Here is a 14,383-nt window from a genome sequence, read left to right as displayed (position 1 = left end):
GTTCCATGGCAAAGTCACATACTTTGTGAAAAACGGCAGCCTAGCAAAAATCACACAACATCCGGCAGTTTGGAAATTTCACGAAATGTAGCCAAATCTGGGTTTAAAGAAAAACAAGTAATTATTCTGATTAAAGGGGAGTGGGCAGGAGAAGAAGCTCCGTTTTTTTGTGGGTGAAGGGGGGAGATTGCAGGAAGCCGACTGAGTTATTCTCGTCGCCTCTCAGCTTTGGAGAAGAAGGTAGTTTGAGACAGTGGTGCTAAGCTGGACCTGGACGAGTCCTAAATCCACGCTCAGCCTGCAGGTTTCCTGGGGTGCCGCTGCATCGCTTCACGCCCCACGTGATACCTGAAGGTAGAGAGGTGCACGGCACGGCGCAGCCCTGACCGCGGACCCCGGGTTGAATTCTGCGGGCTGTCAAGCCGCATCGTTTTCCGAGCTTTCCTCCTGGTTGTTTAGCTGTGTTGCTGGGAAAAAAAAGAGCTCGTTCGGAGCTAGCTCGGGCAGCCCTGCCTGCGGCTGCTCCACGCCGGCGTGGGTGAGCCGTGACTGCCTGCTCCTCCGGAGCTGCAGCCCTTGGCCCGGCTCCAGCTGCCTTCGCGCATGGAGGCTGGGGCTCCTCCGCTCCCCTTCGGCAGGAGCGAGGGGATAGCTCTTCGCTACCTCCCCGGAAAGTTGTGAGGATAAATGCAGCGAAAGGGCGAAGCGCCCAGACGGCCGGCTGGAGACGGGGGGTACCCGGAGGAGAGAGAAGCGTTCGCTCTTCGCTGGGAGCGAGGGCTTGGCGCTGATTTTGCTACCTCCTTCATCGACTCGTGTGCCGGGACGTGACCCCGTCCCACCTCCGTCCCCTCCGACGGCCGGACCCCGGGTCACATCGCGGCGGCAGGCGCTCGGCACCCTCCCTCTCTTCTTGCCCCCCGGCTCGGCAGCCCCGGCGCTGCCAATACTTGCAGCGTTCACCTCGGCAATTACCACCAGTCTGGTCTTTTGTATCGCCTCATTGTGCTTAATTATGCACCCCCCACACACACCATATGAGTGCTTCCACCCACTCTCACATTCTGTCTCACACATACATTCATTCTCTCATTCGGGACACATAATTTATTCATCCCAAGATGCAACTGTGTGCGTGTTATATTTAGGCTGTTTTAATGGTAGCTTTAGAAATATTTAAAAGCAGGTGAGCTTTTACACCCAAACAAAGATGGCCGGCAACGCTTACCCTAATTAAAAGCAGAAGCGTTGTGGAAAATCCCAGCCGTACTCTTTCTAGACACGGTGCCTTATGCTACAGTGGGAAAAAGGTCTCTCTGGCCAGCTGGGCACTGCTCGGTTGGAAGACTTGGCCCTGACATCGGGGGCCACCTCGCCTCCCGTGCCAGGCGATGCGCACCCTGCTGCGTGGTCCACCGGAGACAAAGTACATTTTGGGGTCTCGCAGCCCCCGCCGGCTCGTGAGGACACCGCAGAGTGCGGTGTCCACCCTCCGATACCCTCCCTCAAATAACATCTTTTAAAAGGGGAGGAAAATCGTAGGAAACGAATGTGGCTGTTTGGGGTCTGGGAAGCAGAGGAGTTTTGGGGCACTTCTCTGTGGCGTGGCGTGAGCACGCTGCCCCGACACGGTCTGCGAGCTCCTGCCAGCACCAGGGCCAGCAAAAAAAGGGGGAAAATAATGTCCCAGGCAAAGCCGGGGGAAGCACGCTGCGTGTGGGACTAGGGGCAGGGGGCAAAATTAGGGTCCTTCGGGCACCTTCCACTGGCCACCCTGGTGCAGGTGCCTGCCAGCCCCGCCATGCCGTCGCGCCCACGGTGCCGGCGGGCTCCCACGGTCCCCGGGACGCAGGTCCCGATGGGAGAGACACGCGCTGCCTTCGGAGACACGTGGCATCGGGGGGAGAATGAGGCCTCCGAAGAAAATAACGATGTCTACTTACGAACCCCGTCTTCCCCCGCTCGCTGAAGTAGAAGAGGGAGAAGCACAACTCCCACACTATCATCTGTTGCTATTAGAGCTTTAGCAGCAGTAAAGTTACCTCTCCAAAAAAAAAACAACAACAAAAATACCACCCTTGTCTATTCTTTTCGATGCGAAACATAGTTTTATCACCCTTTTTTTCCCTCGCTCAGCATTATGTTGTCCCGAGTCTTGGCCGGAGAAGCTCTTACAGGTGTTTAAAGAAAAAGCAAAGACCTGAAAACGTACTGATGGTGTAAACTTTCTTCTTGTTCCTTTTACAGGTGAAGGCTGCTTCCAAATACGTGGATGTACCCGTAAGCACAATTTAAACAACTTCTGTCATAGTAATTTGCATCATGCTTTGGTTTATGGCATGTGTAGCAACCCACGTTATGCATTAACAGCCAAGATTGAACCATGGGCCTTCACACTTCTAACATTTGAACTGGAAAGAATATCTCCATGACGTTCATAATGAGCAGTTACCCTCCTATGGAGACCTACAAGGCTGTTTAGGCAATAATTTGCAGATGGTGTCAAAAAGGTACCATATTTATGCAATTGGCTTGAATCACATTTAAAAAAAAATGGGAGCAGTGCATTCTGTTAATTCTTCATTTGGACTTGTACAAATACAGTATAATTTCCAAACAAAAAGGTCCAGACATGTTAGAACTGAGCCAACACACATCTAACACATTAGCTAATCTATTTTATTTTTGTTCTTCTAATTGTTGGTTTATTTTACTCTTTCGGAAAATGACTTTTTTATTACTTTGGGGAACTGGTGATGAGCTAGCAACATGTGTTTGGGAAATTGTTAATGAAAATAATTTTTTCCATTTTTCTGTAATTGGTATAGGAAAACTGTACATCATCTCCTCTAATTAGACCTTGATTCATAAGGAAAAGAGCCCTTAACATTCTTAGACAGAGCACTTAACTTGCCAGGAATTTACATTTAAATTAAGTTGAAGTGTAATATATGAATGTTGGCTGGAATAAGGGGTTACTGTAACATTTACAGGCAGAGAGATCCTGAGCAATTACAAATGAAAAAAGAGAGGATCTTAATATACCATACCAAATCCTGCTTTCAGTTAGACTGGGCAGTGTAAATCAAGAATAACTCAGTTGAGTTCGATGACCTGTATGGGTAATGTATATATGTACATTTAACGTGGGTATGATCGCTCTGCATGCTCTCACATGACAGTGTGATAAATTTATCAGACATCTTGGACCACATCATCTGCATTCGGTGTTTCCATCCCTTTAGCTCAAAAGAAACCTTTCCTACCAAACTGCCATATCTTCAGCCCAGCATGGGAAAGACAAACTCTTGAGCAGTAGGAGGTCTTGCATGGTTTAAAATAGCCCAGTGCAGAGATCGGCATCCTGGTGTCTTGGAGTAACAGAAACAAGATATTGAGAGCATTAGAAAGAGGGACTCAAAATTCATTTCTAGCCCTAGAAAATGTGTAGATCCTTCAGCTAAAGTTCCTAGTTGTTTGAGTGCATCTTAAATATTTAGTCATCAGGAATTTGAGCACAGAACAGTTATTTTAAGTAACTTCTAAGGCAAAGCATAGCCTTCTCTGAGACCTCTGTGTTCCTGGAAAGTAAAGCATCTCCAGGGAAGTGGTCTTGGTAAAATGCTGTATAACCCTTTCAAGGTTTTCCAAAAGCACTGTACCTGGGACACCCCTGGGAGGTCCGCAGCATCGCAGCCATGCGGGAGGAGCGAGGCTCTGCTCCTGTCCTCGGAGCCGGTCGGACGCTCCAGTTATTTGCATAAAATAGAACACAAATCATTCATCTGGGTTATTTTTTGGTTGTTTCCCCACCTTCCCCTGGAAATGAAGCCACGTTACAACGGCTTCCTTGACAGCCCCACAATTTTTGATGAAATCAACCACCAGCCCCGCACAGCTCCCAGACCTTTGCAGGACGATGCCCTGTGGTCCGTAAGCCACTGCCTTTCTGGGGGAAGGAGAAAGAAAAACCTGTTTGACTAGAGGACAGAGGGGAAATCCTGGTGTTGAACAGAAAACCAGCGGTTAAATCTAATTCCGCAAACACAGTTGCAATTGTCTGGGTACAAACCAATCCGTTTAATGCCACCTTGAAATGGGCACGATCGGCATGCTGAAAATTGCTTGAAAGTGTAACACTTGACTACTGCCACGTTTGTGTTGTCCTCATTGTTTTTCAAATTAATACCTTGTCATTGTTGCAGTAGGTGTTAAGAAATGTTACTGGCTTCCCAAGGGCCAAGCACTGGCCCTTTGCTTGATAATTGTTTGCTTTGTATTAAAAAACTCCCTTCCTACTGCTTTCCAAACTGTCCTCATTTTCACCCTGGAAATTACACAGATGTGTTAACTAACTTCAATTTACAGCGGCTGACAATCGTATCTTGCAGAGAAATGATACTCTGTGATCTGAGGTAAATCACAGTAATGGAAACTAATGACACTAGTTATTAACAAACTTACAATGTGCCATGGAAATTTAAGATTTTGTGGCAGCTCTTGTAATGACTCATGTTACAGTATTTTAATGGGTTTCCTTTGAGGTAAGTTTGATTCCAATATATCAAGCAATGTGAACTCAAACAGGATTTTTTATTTTTTTTTTAAGTATTTTCCCATCCACCTGCTTCAGTTCCCATTTTCTTTCAAGAAATGCTGTTGTCCCCCAAATCTTACACACTTGCAGGTTACTGTTTAAAATCAGTTAAACTCTGCAGAGAGCTGTAGAGATGTGACAGCACAGGCAGGCTTCCCGCAGTTTAGCAGCGGCTTAAACGTTCGTGTAGACATACGTTCCCTGACTTACCATTTACCCAATTTATTCTTAAGAGCAGCACTAAATGTGAGCTAAAGTCAGGGGTCTAAACAGAAAAAGAAAGGTGAATTTGGGATGCCTCCTGCAACACCAGCTGCTTACTGCACGTATCCTCACACCGTAGAAGAAGAACCAAGAGCCCAGCTCTGGCTGTTAGCTTTCTACCTTCGGAAACCAGAGGGCTTGCATAGAGAAGATGACCCAAGAAAACAACAAATCCCCAGCCCGGCTTGCTGGTTCCCTCATTAGGTCAACAGCACCAAAAGTAGCAAGACAGCTTCCCGGCGTCGGTATGTGGAGGAAGAGCTTTATTCCTCTGACCGGCTTCGCTCTAGGCGAAAGAAGAGAAGGAGCAAGTGTCTTTGCATGATCTTGGGCTGCACACAGTGTTTTGCTGGGCACGGGGCACAAAGCAGCGGGACTCGGTGTCCGTCAGGTAAGGAAAGGGCGAACTGCAGGAGGACAGCAGGAGATGGAGGAGAAGGAAAAGCAGCGACGAGGCTACACAGAGGAGCTGCTCCCTGCGCCGCTATTCATGTTTCTCTCTCTCTCTCTTCTTCTCTCCCCCATGCAGAAGCCGGGGATGGATGTTGCTGATGCCTATGTGACATTTGTCCGCCACTCTCAGGATGTCCTGCGTGATAAGGTCAATGAGGAGATGTATATAGAAAGGTTATTTGATGTAAGTAAATGCCTTCTCCTCCTTGGACACCAAGCAGGAGAGACCCAAAATGTGACAAAATAAGACAGGAGGATAAGTCACATTTTGAGAAAATTTATTGGTTATAGCTTTAAAAAATAAATAAATCTTTCCTTTCTTTCTGACTAAGGCTCGTATCTGCTCTCTGCCTGCTTTAAATCTGTACTCTAGTCTACTGTGTCTTGGTCTGTCTGTGTGTGGATTTTAAGGGAGGAGCATCTTCTAAGAGAGCCCTTTACTATGTTTAAGCTTGTGGAAAATCTCTCTGTAACAGAACATCTTGGTCATTGTTCTCACTGTTAAAATTTGAGCCGGGTTTTTGGCAGATGCATTTGCTAAGGGCCATCTCTTCTGCACATTTTGCAGTGTGTTTCATTGACAAGCGCTCCAAAACTGACAGTGAGTTAAACATGCTAAATTTTAATTTTAAAAGCTAACCAAAACAGAGCTGATTAGGAATGGACTTCCGTATTTCAGGAGGACCACGACGTGGTGTCTGACACCAAAGGTAAAGTTGAGACACGGTCTCCTTGATGAAGATGGCATGGTAGGAACTGACCCAGATGTTCAGAGCTCTTTTTCTGTTGCACAAGATAAATTCATTGGACTGTAAGAGAACAGTGACCTGTGATGCCCGTTTGTTTTCAATTTGGATGCATGTTAACCGATATCTCTGTTTCTGTTGCTCTTGTTGCGTTATAGCCTTTCTGTCCTCGTAGCTGTTCTATAGCGAAGGTTTTCTGTTGACGGCCAGCCTGTAGCATTAGTGTTTCAGTCTCCTTTAGGGTATTTGTCCATATATTGATTTCTGTTTGAAGCAGCTTCTGTTCCTACTTTCCTTCCTTTCATCTCTCAGCAGTGCCATTTCTCAGTCTCCCGGCTCTGGAACTGTAACAACCTTCCTCGCTTTCTTTACTCGCTCGTTTGCTTCCTCAGTGTGCAGGGAAAGCTGCTTTTTTCCCCAACCAGCCTCCTCCTTCACTCGATACCTCTCTTTCTGCGCATTACCTGTCCCTTGGAAACCTCTTCCTCCTTTACAATTCCCACTCTTTCTTTCCCCCGCACCTTCTCGGATTAAAATGGAACTTATCTCTCATGTCAAATGTTTTATCACATTATATCAAGTGGCATGAATTAGAGTCAAATAATCTTACTGTGTACATCTACTAGCATGACCCATATCCACTGAGAATGCCTCATTCATGCACGGAGCACGGCCGTGCCTCCTCCGGGCGCCGCACGTGCTCGCTCCGGGGAGAGTTTGCAGCGCAGAGCACCAGACGCAAATCACCCATCAAGCAGGCACGGGGAGAAAAAACAAAACATAAAACAAAAGACTGTCGCTTCCATCTGCAGCAGGCCTGCGAGTGCATTGCTCGTTTGTGTTGAAATTTGTTTCATGAGCAGTTAAATTTCCAGAGCTCATCTGGACTGTTCTTTTCAATGCCCACACTGCCTTTTCCCTCATCCTTTCCCTATGATTCACAGTTGGTGTGTTTATACCCTTTGGGCCATTATTTCCAAATTTCAAAAGGCTGTAATTAGCACAAATACTGATTTCAGTTTGATCCACTCGTACTTAGTTTTATCAAGCCATATTTTCAACAAATTAACAGTTGACATGAAAAAAAAAAAAAAAAAAAAAAGAGCAGCTACCTTGGTGGAAAGCAAAAAGTCCAAAACCTTTCTTTCCCTCCCTGCTTTCCTCAAGTCTCCCTGGTCCATGCAGAATAAAATAACCAAGAGTAGGGTTTTCGCATTGCTGTGCCTGTTTTGACCCACGCCGGCTGCAGGCGGGAGCCGCAGCACGCGGGAGCTGTTCCCATTCCTGTTCCCGTTCCCGCTCCCATTCCCATTCCCCATGCCAGCGCTGGGACTCGATGCTGCCGGCCTCTTCGCACGTGTCTCGTGTACGTGAGTGTGCGCCCGCGAGCGGCGCGAGCTGCGGGGCCCTTGGTTCGCAAGGAGGGAGGGGGATGCGCCGAGCCCTAGCCACCCAAAATCGGAATGATGTTTTGAGCAGTCGTGTCTCGTCTTTGCCAGGTTGCAGGTGAAGAATCTGATTGCTCCTGAGGTCAGCTCTCAGCAAGGCTGAGATGCTGCTGGCAGGTCAGTAGCAGCAGGGTTTGTGAGTACGTGGGGGTCACCTGGGCCCAAACCCTGTTTAAATCAGTGCTGTGCTCACCTACGTTTCCTAAGGACGGGAGCAAATGCTTAACTCTGTTGTCTCGAGCTTAGCCTTTGTCCTCCTCACCTTACGCAGTGAAGCAGCATGGCCACAGGGTCTTTAAGCTCCTTTGGTCTCTGCACCGATGGTCATATTTGCCAAGGACATTTTAGGTGCTAGCTACCTTTTTAATAAGAAAGAGAAGAGGAATAATCAGAAATGGTATTTACGATGCCAAGTTAGACTTGGACCTGATTTTGTTCTTGCTTCCCCCAGGGTGGCAGAGGAGCAATCCTCTTAGCTGCAGAGTTTCTCTAGGCAATGAGATTATTAATGCTTTTGAGGCCAGCTCCTCTGCTGCCTTAGTGCACTGATGCTGGCTTACCCCAGCCAAAAGCTTAGTCCAGTTTGGAGATGTTATATGGTAATACGTGCAGCAGTGGCAGGTGAACAGCTGAAATGTGCCTGCAGGCAGTTCCTCTGCTCTCAGTGGGACCACGTGAGAGACACTCACAATATAGGGCTAAATCCCCTTTCTGTGCAGTCCTGAGTAACACAAGAGCGGAGATGCACAGCGCAAGGTTGCCCGTCGCACGTTCGGTGGGGTTTGCAGCTCCCAGGATATTCCTAATCCCCGCATTTCTCCGCAGTCCTGCCCAGCATTTCCATTCATTTCCCCTTTGTTTCCTCCCAGGAGCAGAGGCTGCAGAGTGCATTAGGCCATCTCCCAACAGAAGCTGCGTTAATGCATCTTTGTTGGCATTTGCCGTGATTTCTTAGCGCAGAAACCATCTCTCTTCCCCCGCATCGCGTGCCCTGCTCGCACCTGTGGAATAGGGCTATGCTCCTCAGGAGGTACTGGTGTTTGCGGAAGATTATTGTAATATTTCTGTGTGGTCTGTGTGTTAATCATCTTAATTCTGCAAATTAGTCAGGGTTTTTTTCTCCCCCCCCTGAAATAGACTCATCTTAATTTTAAAAATCTGTATTCTTGGGATCATTGAACGAACAGATTGATCGTGGAGTTCTGCTGGTAATCAAAACCTAACTAGCTTTTTGGCAGTGCTGTTTACTGCAGAGTAACATGACTTATTTACTTGGCCTGGCTCACTAATTTGATAACATTTAAAGCTAAAACACTGTAATAAGGCCCGTTTGTGGAGAACAGTGGTAACAGAAGGGTTTCAGAATAGCATCGTAGCGTCCGCTCCCCGCATTCCTGTGCATGGCTGGGTGCTTTGGGGTTTAAACCGCTGTGATACTTTGCATGCAGTGCAGAAGGATCACAAACTCTGTGTAGTGCCTAATAGAAAGTAAAATTTTATCACTTCTTCCCCGGAAAGGGGGCAGAGTTGACATGCAGAACGTGACTGTTTGTGGGAACAATGAGGCAGAGACAGGCGGGTGTATCTTAAACATAGGGAAATATCTTCAGAGCGATCTCGAGTCTTCGGACCAATCCTGCAAAATTCAGGTCCCTCTCGGCTCGGGACACTCAGAATTTCATAGGATCAGAGTTTATACATCTGTAAGTTTGTCTGAAGGCACTGGGAGTTTTACTTGTAAGGGTTGTGCCCTTTGGTGGAAGTTATTTATACATGTGTGTATGTGTGTGTATCTTGACACACACCCTTAGATACTCACAGTATAGGTTTCAACCTGTCAGAACATATGTGATCCAGAAAGTCTGATTGACTAGTAGATAGTGTGAATGCCAACCTTTCTTCCTCATAAATTGGTAAACACTACTGTAAAACATAGCGAGAATATTTCCTCCCCAGCCGCAGGCGAGTAGCACGTACACAAAAGGCTGCTGAACGTCGAGTGAGCTCCCTGAGATCCTGCGAATTCCAGCATCCTGATGCAGTCCCTAAATAGCGCAGATGGCATTTTTCTCTCTGATGATTAATTCAATATCTTACCGAAAAAAACAAAAACATGCTTTTGATATGAGAGATCAAAACACCAAGAGAAGCTCCTAAGATTGCAAGGACCTAAAAAAAAAATCAATTTATTTTTTTCCTCCTTGTACTTCTTGAAGACACCAGCCTGAGTAGAAGATAAGGATTAAAACAGATGTGCTTAGTGCTAGTTCATCTGCTTAAATCTAGCAGTCTCTGAGATCAGTGATTAAAAAGCCATCTCTAACTTTGATGAAATCCACTGCAATGGTAATACTGTGTCTCTGATCGCTTTCTTATGGGCCTCATGTCTGCCTAAACCGGACATAGAAAACATTTCACTGGAGATGATACATGGATTATATGGGTCAATTATACACTTAATCTGCCTTCTGGGGATTAAACGTGCATAGATTGACCCTGCGTATTTGGCTTGTCCTTGGCAGTTATCAGATCAGGAAGGTTGCCTTTACCAAAAAGTCTGGTAAGAACTTAATCACGCAGCGATACAGCCCGCTGAGGTGGCACTACTCACGGTGCTTTTTGCAGAAGGCAGTTTTACCACTTCACTGTCACTGTGTATGTTCGGCTTCCTCGGAGGTCTGTGTCACAGCCGGGATACCAGACGGAGTATTTTCTCCTGAAACGAGAAAACGAGCCCGTTCGTCTCTGCAAGATGGAGGCGGTTTTTTAATCTTGATGGCAGGGTGGGATCGGCGGGGTCCGGGCGGGCGTAGTGGGGAGGGCGATGGGGGAGACCGGCGTTTTGCTCTGCCCTGTGCCGTCCTCGGTGCAGAGGGACAGTCGCTCCAGGTTCTCTCCCAGCGGCAAAGGAGAAGCCGTGGCTCAACCGAGCCACCATCTCCTTCCCACCGCCCTCGGGGAGGCACGAGCCCTCGGCTGGGGCTCCAGCGCCAGGTCCCGTCCCCCAGGCTCAGCTAAGCTGGGTTTTTGGGAAGCCCCAGTGATATCCCAAGGCAGCTGGTGGATTTTCGTTTCCTTTCCCCAGCCAGGAGCCCAGCAGGAGCGCTGGGGCTGAGGACGCGGCTCAGGACTGTCCTCGTATTTCCAGAGGTGGCTGCCCTCACTGGTAACTGACTTCCAAATATCAGAGATACTGAGTAATAAGGATGCAGGGCATTGTGTGAGTCTCAGGCTTCAGCAAAATTTCCAGGAACCTGACTGAGCACTTCTTACTGGTTTACTGGAGGGTCCGCAGGCAGCTCAGCATATGTCTCAGTACCTGCTGATTTAGAGCTTGATGCCACGCCAGAGCGTACAGACAAATTACAAAATTTGTCCTAGGTCAGTTAATTCAGCAAGGCCTCTGCAGACACTTAGGCATTACCTTACTCTTAAAATCAAAGCTTTTGCCTTCAGTGGGGTTACCCGCTTGAATTTTGGCAGCTCCTTCAAGGCGTGCTTGCAGGATCATGGCATTTCTTGCTAGAATGTGAGCCTTGCACGCCACAATCAAATGCCAAAAGAAAGCCCTTCTCACCCTCCCTTCTCCTTCCCCTCCTCGAACCCAAAAGCCTGGTCGTGAGTCAGTGGAGCTACTCACTGTGAGTTAGAATTACTCACAGGAGGACGGGTTGCAGGATCAGGGGAAGAACGGATATCAGACTGTGCGCTGGGCTCCCATCTAATATCTGCTTGCAGCCGCACTCACCGCTTTCTCTTAGACAGACAACAACCTGTTTCCCTCCTACGCAGCTAGACTGCTCATTAGGGCAGTAACTCTCTCCCACTCCCATCCTGATATGGCCTCCACTGAGCTATTTCTTCTGCGTTGTTTTTTGCTTTTTTTTTTTTTTTTTTCCCCTTCTCCCCCCCTTTCCTGAGTGAGTTGTGAAATGAAGACAATTAGGCAGATTGATCTCGAGGAAGTGCAGCTTGCTTTTTTTCTCCCCGTGCATCTTTGGAGGTGCCGGAGCAGCGCAACTTTCGCTGCAGAGGCTGCCGCAGCCCTTGGCTGGCTCGGCAGGACCCGGACCGGGACCTGGAGTCAGTCCCACTGCAGGGACCTTCGCTGGGAAAAAAAAATAAAATTGTGATGGCAACCGCCCATATATCTTCTAGGAAGGGACGAATTCTCTTCGTACGTGCACCATCCCTCTGCGGCCTCTTTTTCTTCCCACGTGCCCTTGGAGCCACACGGGAGCGGGGAGAGGAGCTTAGCACGGACACCGGTCCTCGGAGCCAACCCTCGTCCTTTTATACTCCCATATGTGAGCTTCACACGGCAGCGAGCGTGCACTCGCGCGTGGCCTCCCGCCTCTCCTGCATTCCCCTTAGCAAGGCTTCTTTCTTGAAGTGCTCATTTAAGTGGGCTCCATTTAATTTCTTTTAGGGAGAGTCTTAATAAAATAAGTCCTAGATCTGTCACTGGATTTTACATGCTCATAAGGGGTTTTTTCCCCTCCTAAATGTCTTTATCGGAACAGCTTTTCGTGTTCCAGTAGACATTTGGTTGAAGACAGTTAATTTGATTTCTTTTCCAGAGGAGATTTTCTATTAATCATTCTAAGAAGGCAGACTGATTGCTCCGTTACGTTAAGGTCAGCATAGGCTTGCTAACATCATCCGCACGGTGCTTTTGAGCGTCAGAGATTTTTGTTTTAGGGCCGGCACTGAGCGAAAGATCAGTTATTTTCCGGTGGACGTGGGTAGCCAAGGTAGGTTTTGGGGAAGAGGTGCCGTCGTGCTGTCTTGCAGGCAGCGAGGCGTCCTCGATCCAGAGAGCCTCCTTGCGAGCCGCCTCTCTGCTCCCCGAGCGGGAGCTGCCTGTGCACATTTATAACCGCGCACGAGTCGCATAGCACGCTCCGAGCTGAAGCTGCCTTCCAGCTTCGTTTAAGAGGCCTCAGCTAATTGAAGCTCCAATCTTGCGGGTTGTCGGGAAGGAGAGCCCGAAGGTGCTGGCGTTCCCCGGGAAGCCCAACCCACGCGGGTGCCTGCTGAGTCTGGGGGTGCGAGGAGCGTGGGAAGGGCCGGGGCATCCTGCTGCACGCAGATGCGTGGGGCTGAGCCCCCAGCCCGCCGGGGCACGGCTACCGCGGGGCTGAGCCCCCCGCCGCCGCCGGCAGCTTTGCTCCCTCCCTCCGGGCTGCGCAAAGGGCCTTTGCCCAAAGAAACTCCCGGCGCGCGCGGGGGCGAGCCGACGGCCCCTGCACGGACAATGAAGAATTGTCCGATTTCCAGCAGCGCCTGCAATCCCGCTTTTCCTTTTCTCCCCCTGCGATCCAGCCCCACACAATCGCTGCCGTTGCCCACGCCGGCCAGCGGTGCGTGCGAGATTAGCCGTCCCAGGTCACTTCGTTTCTCTTGATCTGCGGCTCTTTCCTTTCCCGGAGCTCTTTTAAACCTCACCCTGGATGTATGATATCAGCATTCAAAAATGCTTAGCAAAACTCAGGCGCGAAGTGCCTTGTCTCCAGGCGTGTAACCCCAGGAACGATCCCAGGGGAGCTGCTCCCTCCCGCGCTCAGGACCGAGATACCTGGGCAGCCTCTAGCTACTTTTTTGGAATTTGCAGGTTATAAAAGAGCCAGCTGAAGTTTATCGAGTCCCTCTTCGTGACAGCTTTCAATTCAATCTGACGACAAGTGTAATTAAAGTATTCCGTAGCATGCATTACTGTATTGCATCTTATGGAGCAACTTTGCATCCAATTATACCGTCACTGCCTTGCACTAACAGGGCCCTGGAATCGGGACAGAAAAATAGCAGCACTCTGTGTGGATATTGTGTTTTACTAAGCTGCTTTATATAGAAACTCAGATTTTAACATGTCAACTTCATTTCTTTTTTGAAAAATGGAAATAAGCAGAGAATATTTTATAGGTTAAAAAAAGTATTTGGGAACAAGCATCCATACAGAAGTGGTTTTGTGTGCGCACGCCTTTACATTTTTCTATGCAGAAGCTCTTTCATTTAGGAAAACCCAGGTCTGCAAAATCCTGCAGAGCAGCAGGTTTTGGGGCGTTTTATCTGACAGTTCCCAGCAAGTGCTGCGCACTTTGCTGAGCTGTACCTACAGTGAAGGGGGAGAGGGTCCAGCACCCAGAGCCAACCTGACCCTGTACCCGGGGCGCCGTGAGGAGCTCAGTCGGTACACGGGATGCTGCGTGCCAGGGCACCCTGTAAAGGCAGGGTCTTCCAGCTCAGGGATGCACATAGTCAGGAGAAGTTACCCGAAAGGCAGCGTTTTCTGCAGATGTATAACGCGGTGGTGCCCAAGGATGGGGTCTGTCCCGTCTCAAAGGGGAAAGGGGGCACCCGCCGAGGCTCTTGAGCCTGCAGACCCACAGGTTTAGGCGTGGGGTGTCCCCGGTTTGAGGGTGCTGTAAACGAGAGAGAAGTTAGAGGTGCCTTCAGGACCGGTGTCACTGGCCTTCCTTCCCAGCTCACCGTGAGCATCGGCCACTGCATCCCTCCCTGCACCCTGCCGTAGGTAAATTGCTGTTCCCGCGCAGGTCTCCCTTGCGCTTTTCTCTGCCTGCTGCCCTCCACCGAGCCCTGACCAGCACTCAGCTCGAGGGGTTTGCCCTCCTCAGAGCAAGCGCAGCAGCGTGTGGCTGGGCTATATTCGGAGACGGTCAGCGCGTGGGCTGGCGTAGGCGTTTGCTCACAGCAAACCCCGGCGGGCTGGGACCGGGGCATCCCGGCTGTAGGAGGAGATGATCCAACTTTGCAGTAGCTCTTTCAGTGAGATCCTCCCCAGGGCAGAAAGCTCAGTGAGACATCGGCATGTCCTGCCTGTGGCTCGTCCCCAGAGCTACCCTGCCCTCGCCTCT

General features: G+C 49.1%; 1 protein-coding gene across 2 annotated transcripts in view; it reads left to right on the top strand.

Moving 5' to 3' along the window:
* The window catches only part of CADPS (calcium dependent secretion activator), a 222,069-nt gene that overhangs the window by 194,640 nt on the left and 13,046 nt on the right, over window positions 1-14,383 (top strand). For both annotated transcript variants that reach the window (XM_049826416.1, XM_049826415.1), the window contains 2 exons: window positions 2,248-2,280; window positions 5,391-5,498. In XM_049826416.1, coding sequence (XP_049682373.1) covers window positions 2,248-2,280; window positions 5,391-5,498 — 141 coding nt within the window. The remainder of the gene's footprint in view (window positions 1-2,247; window positions 2,281-5,390; window positions 5,499-14,383) is intronic.

Source organism: Accipiter gentilis, chromosome 23 (assembly GCF_929443795.1).
Source record: "Accipiter gentilis chromosome 23, bAccGen1.1, whole genome shotgun sequence".
NCBI lineage: Eukaryota > Metazoa > Chordata > Aves > Accipitriformes > Accipitridae > Astur > Astur gentilis.
This window is presented reverse-complemented; position numbering and strand designations above follow the sequence as displayed.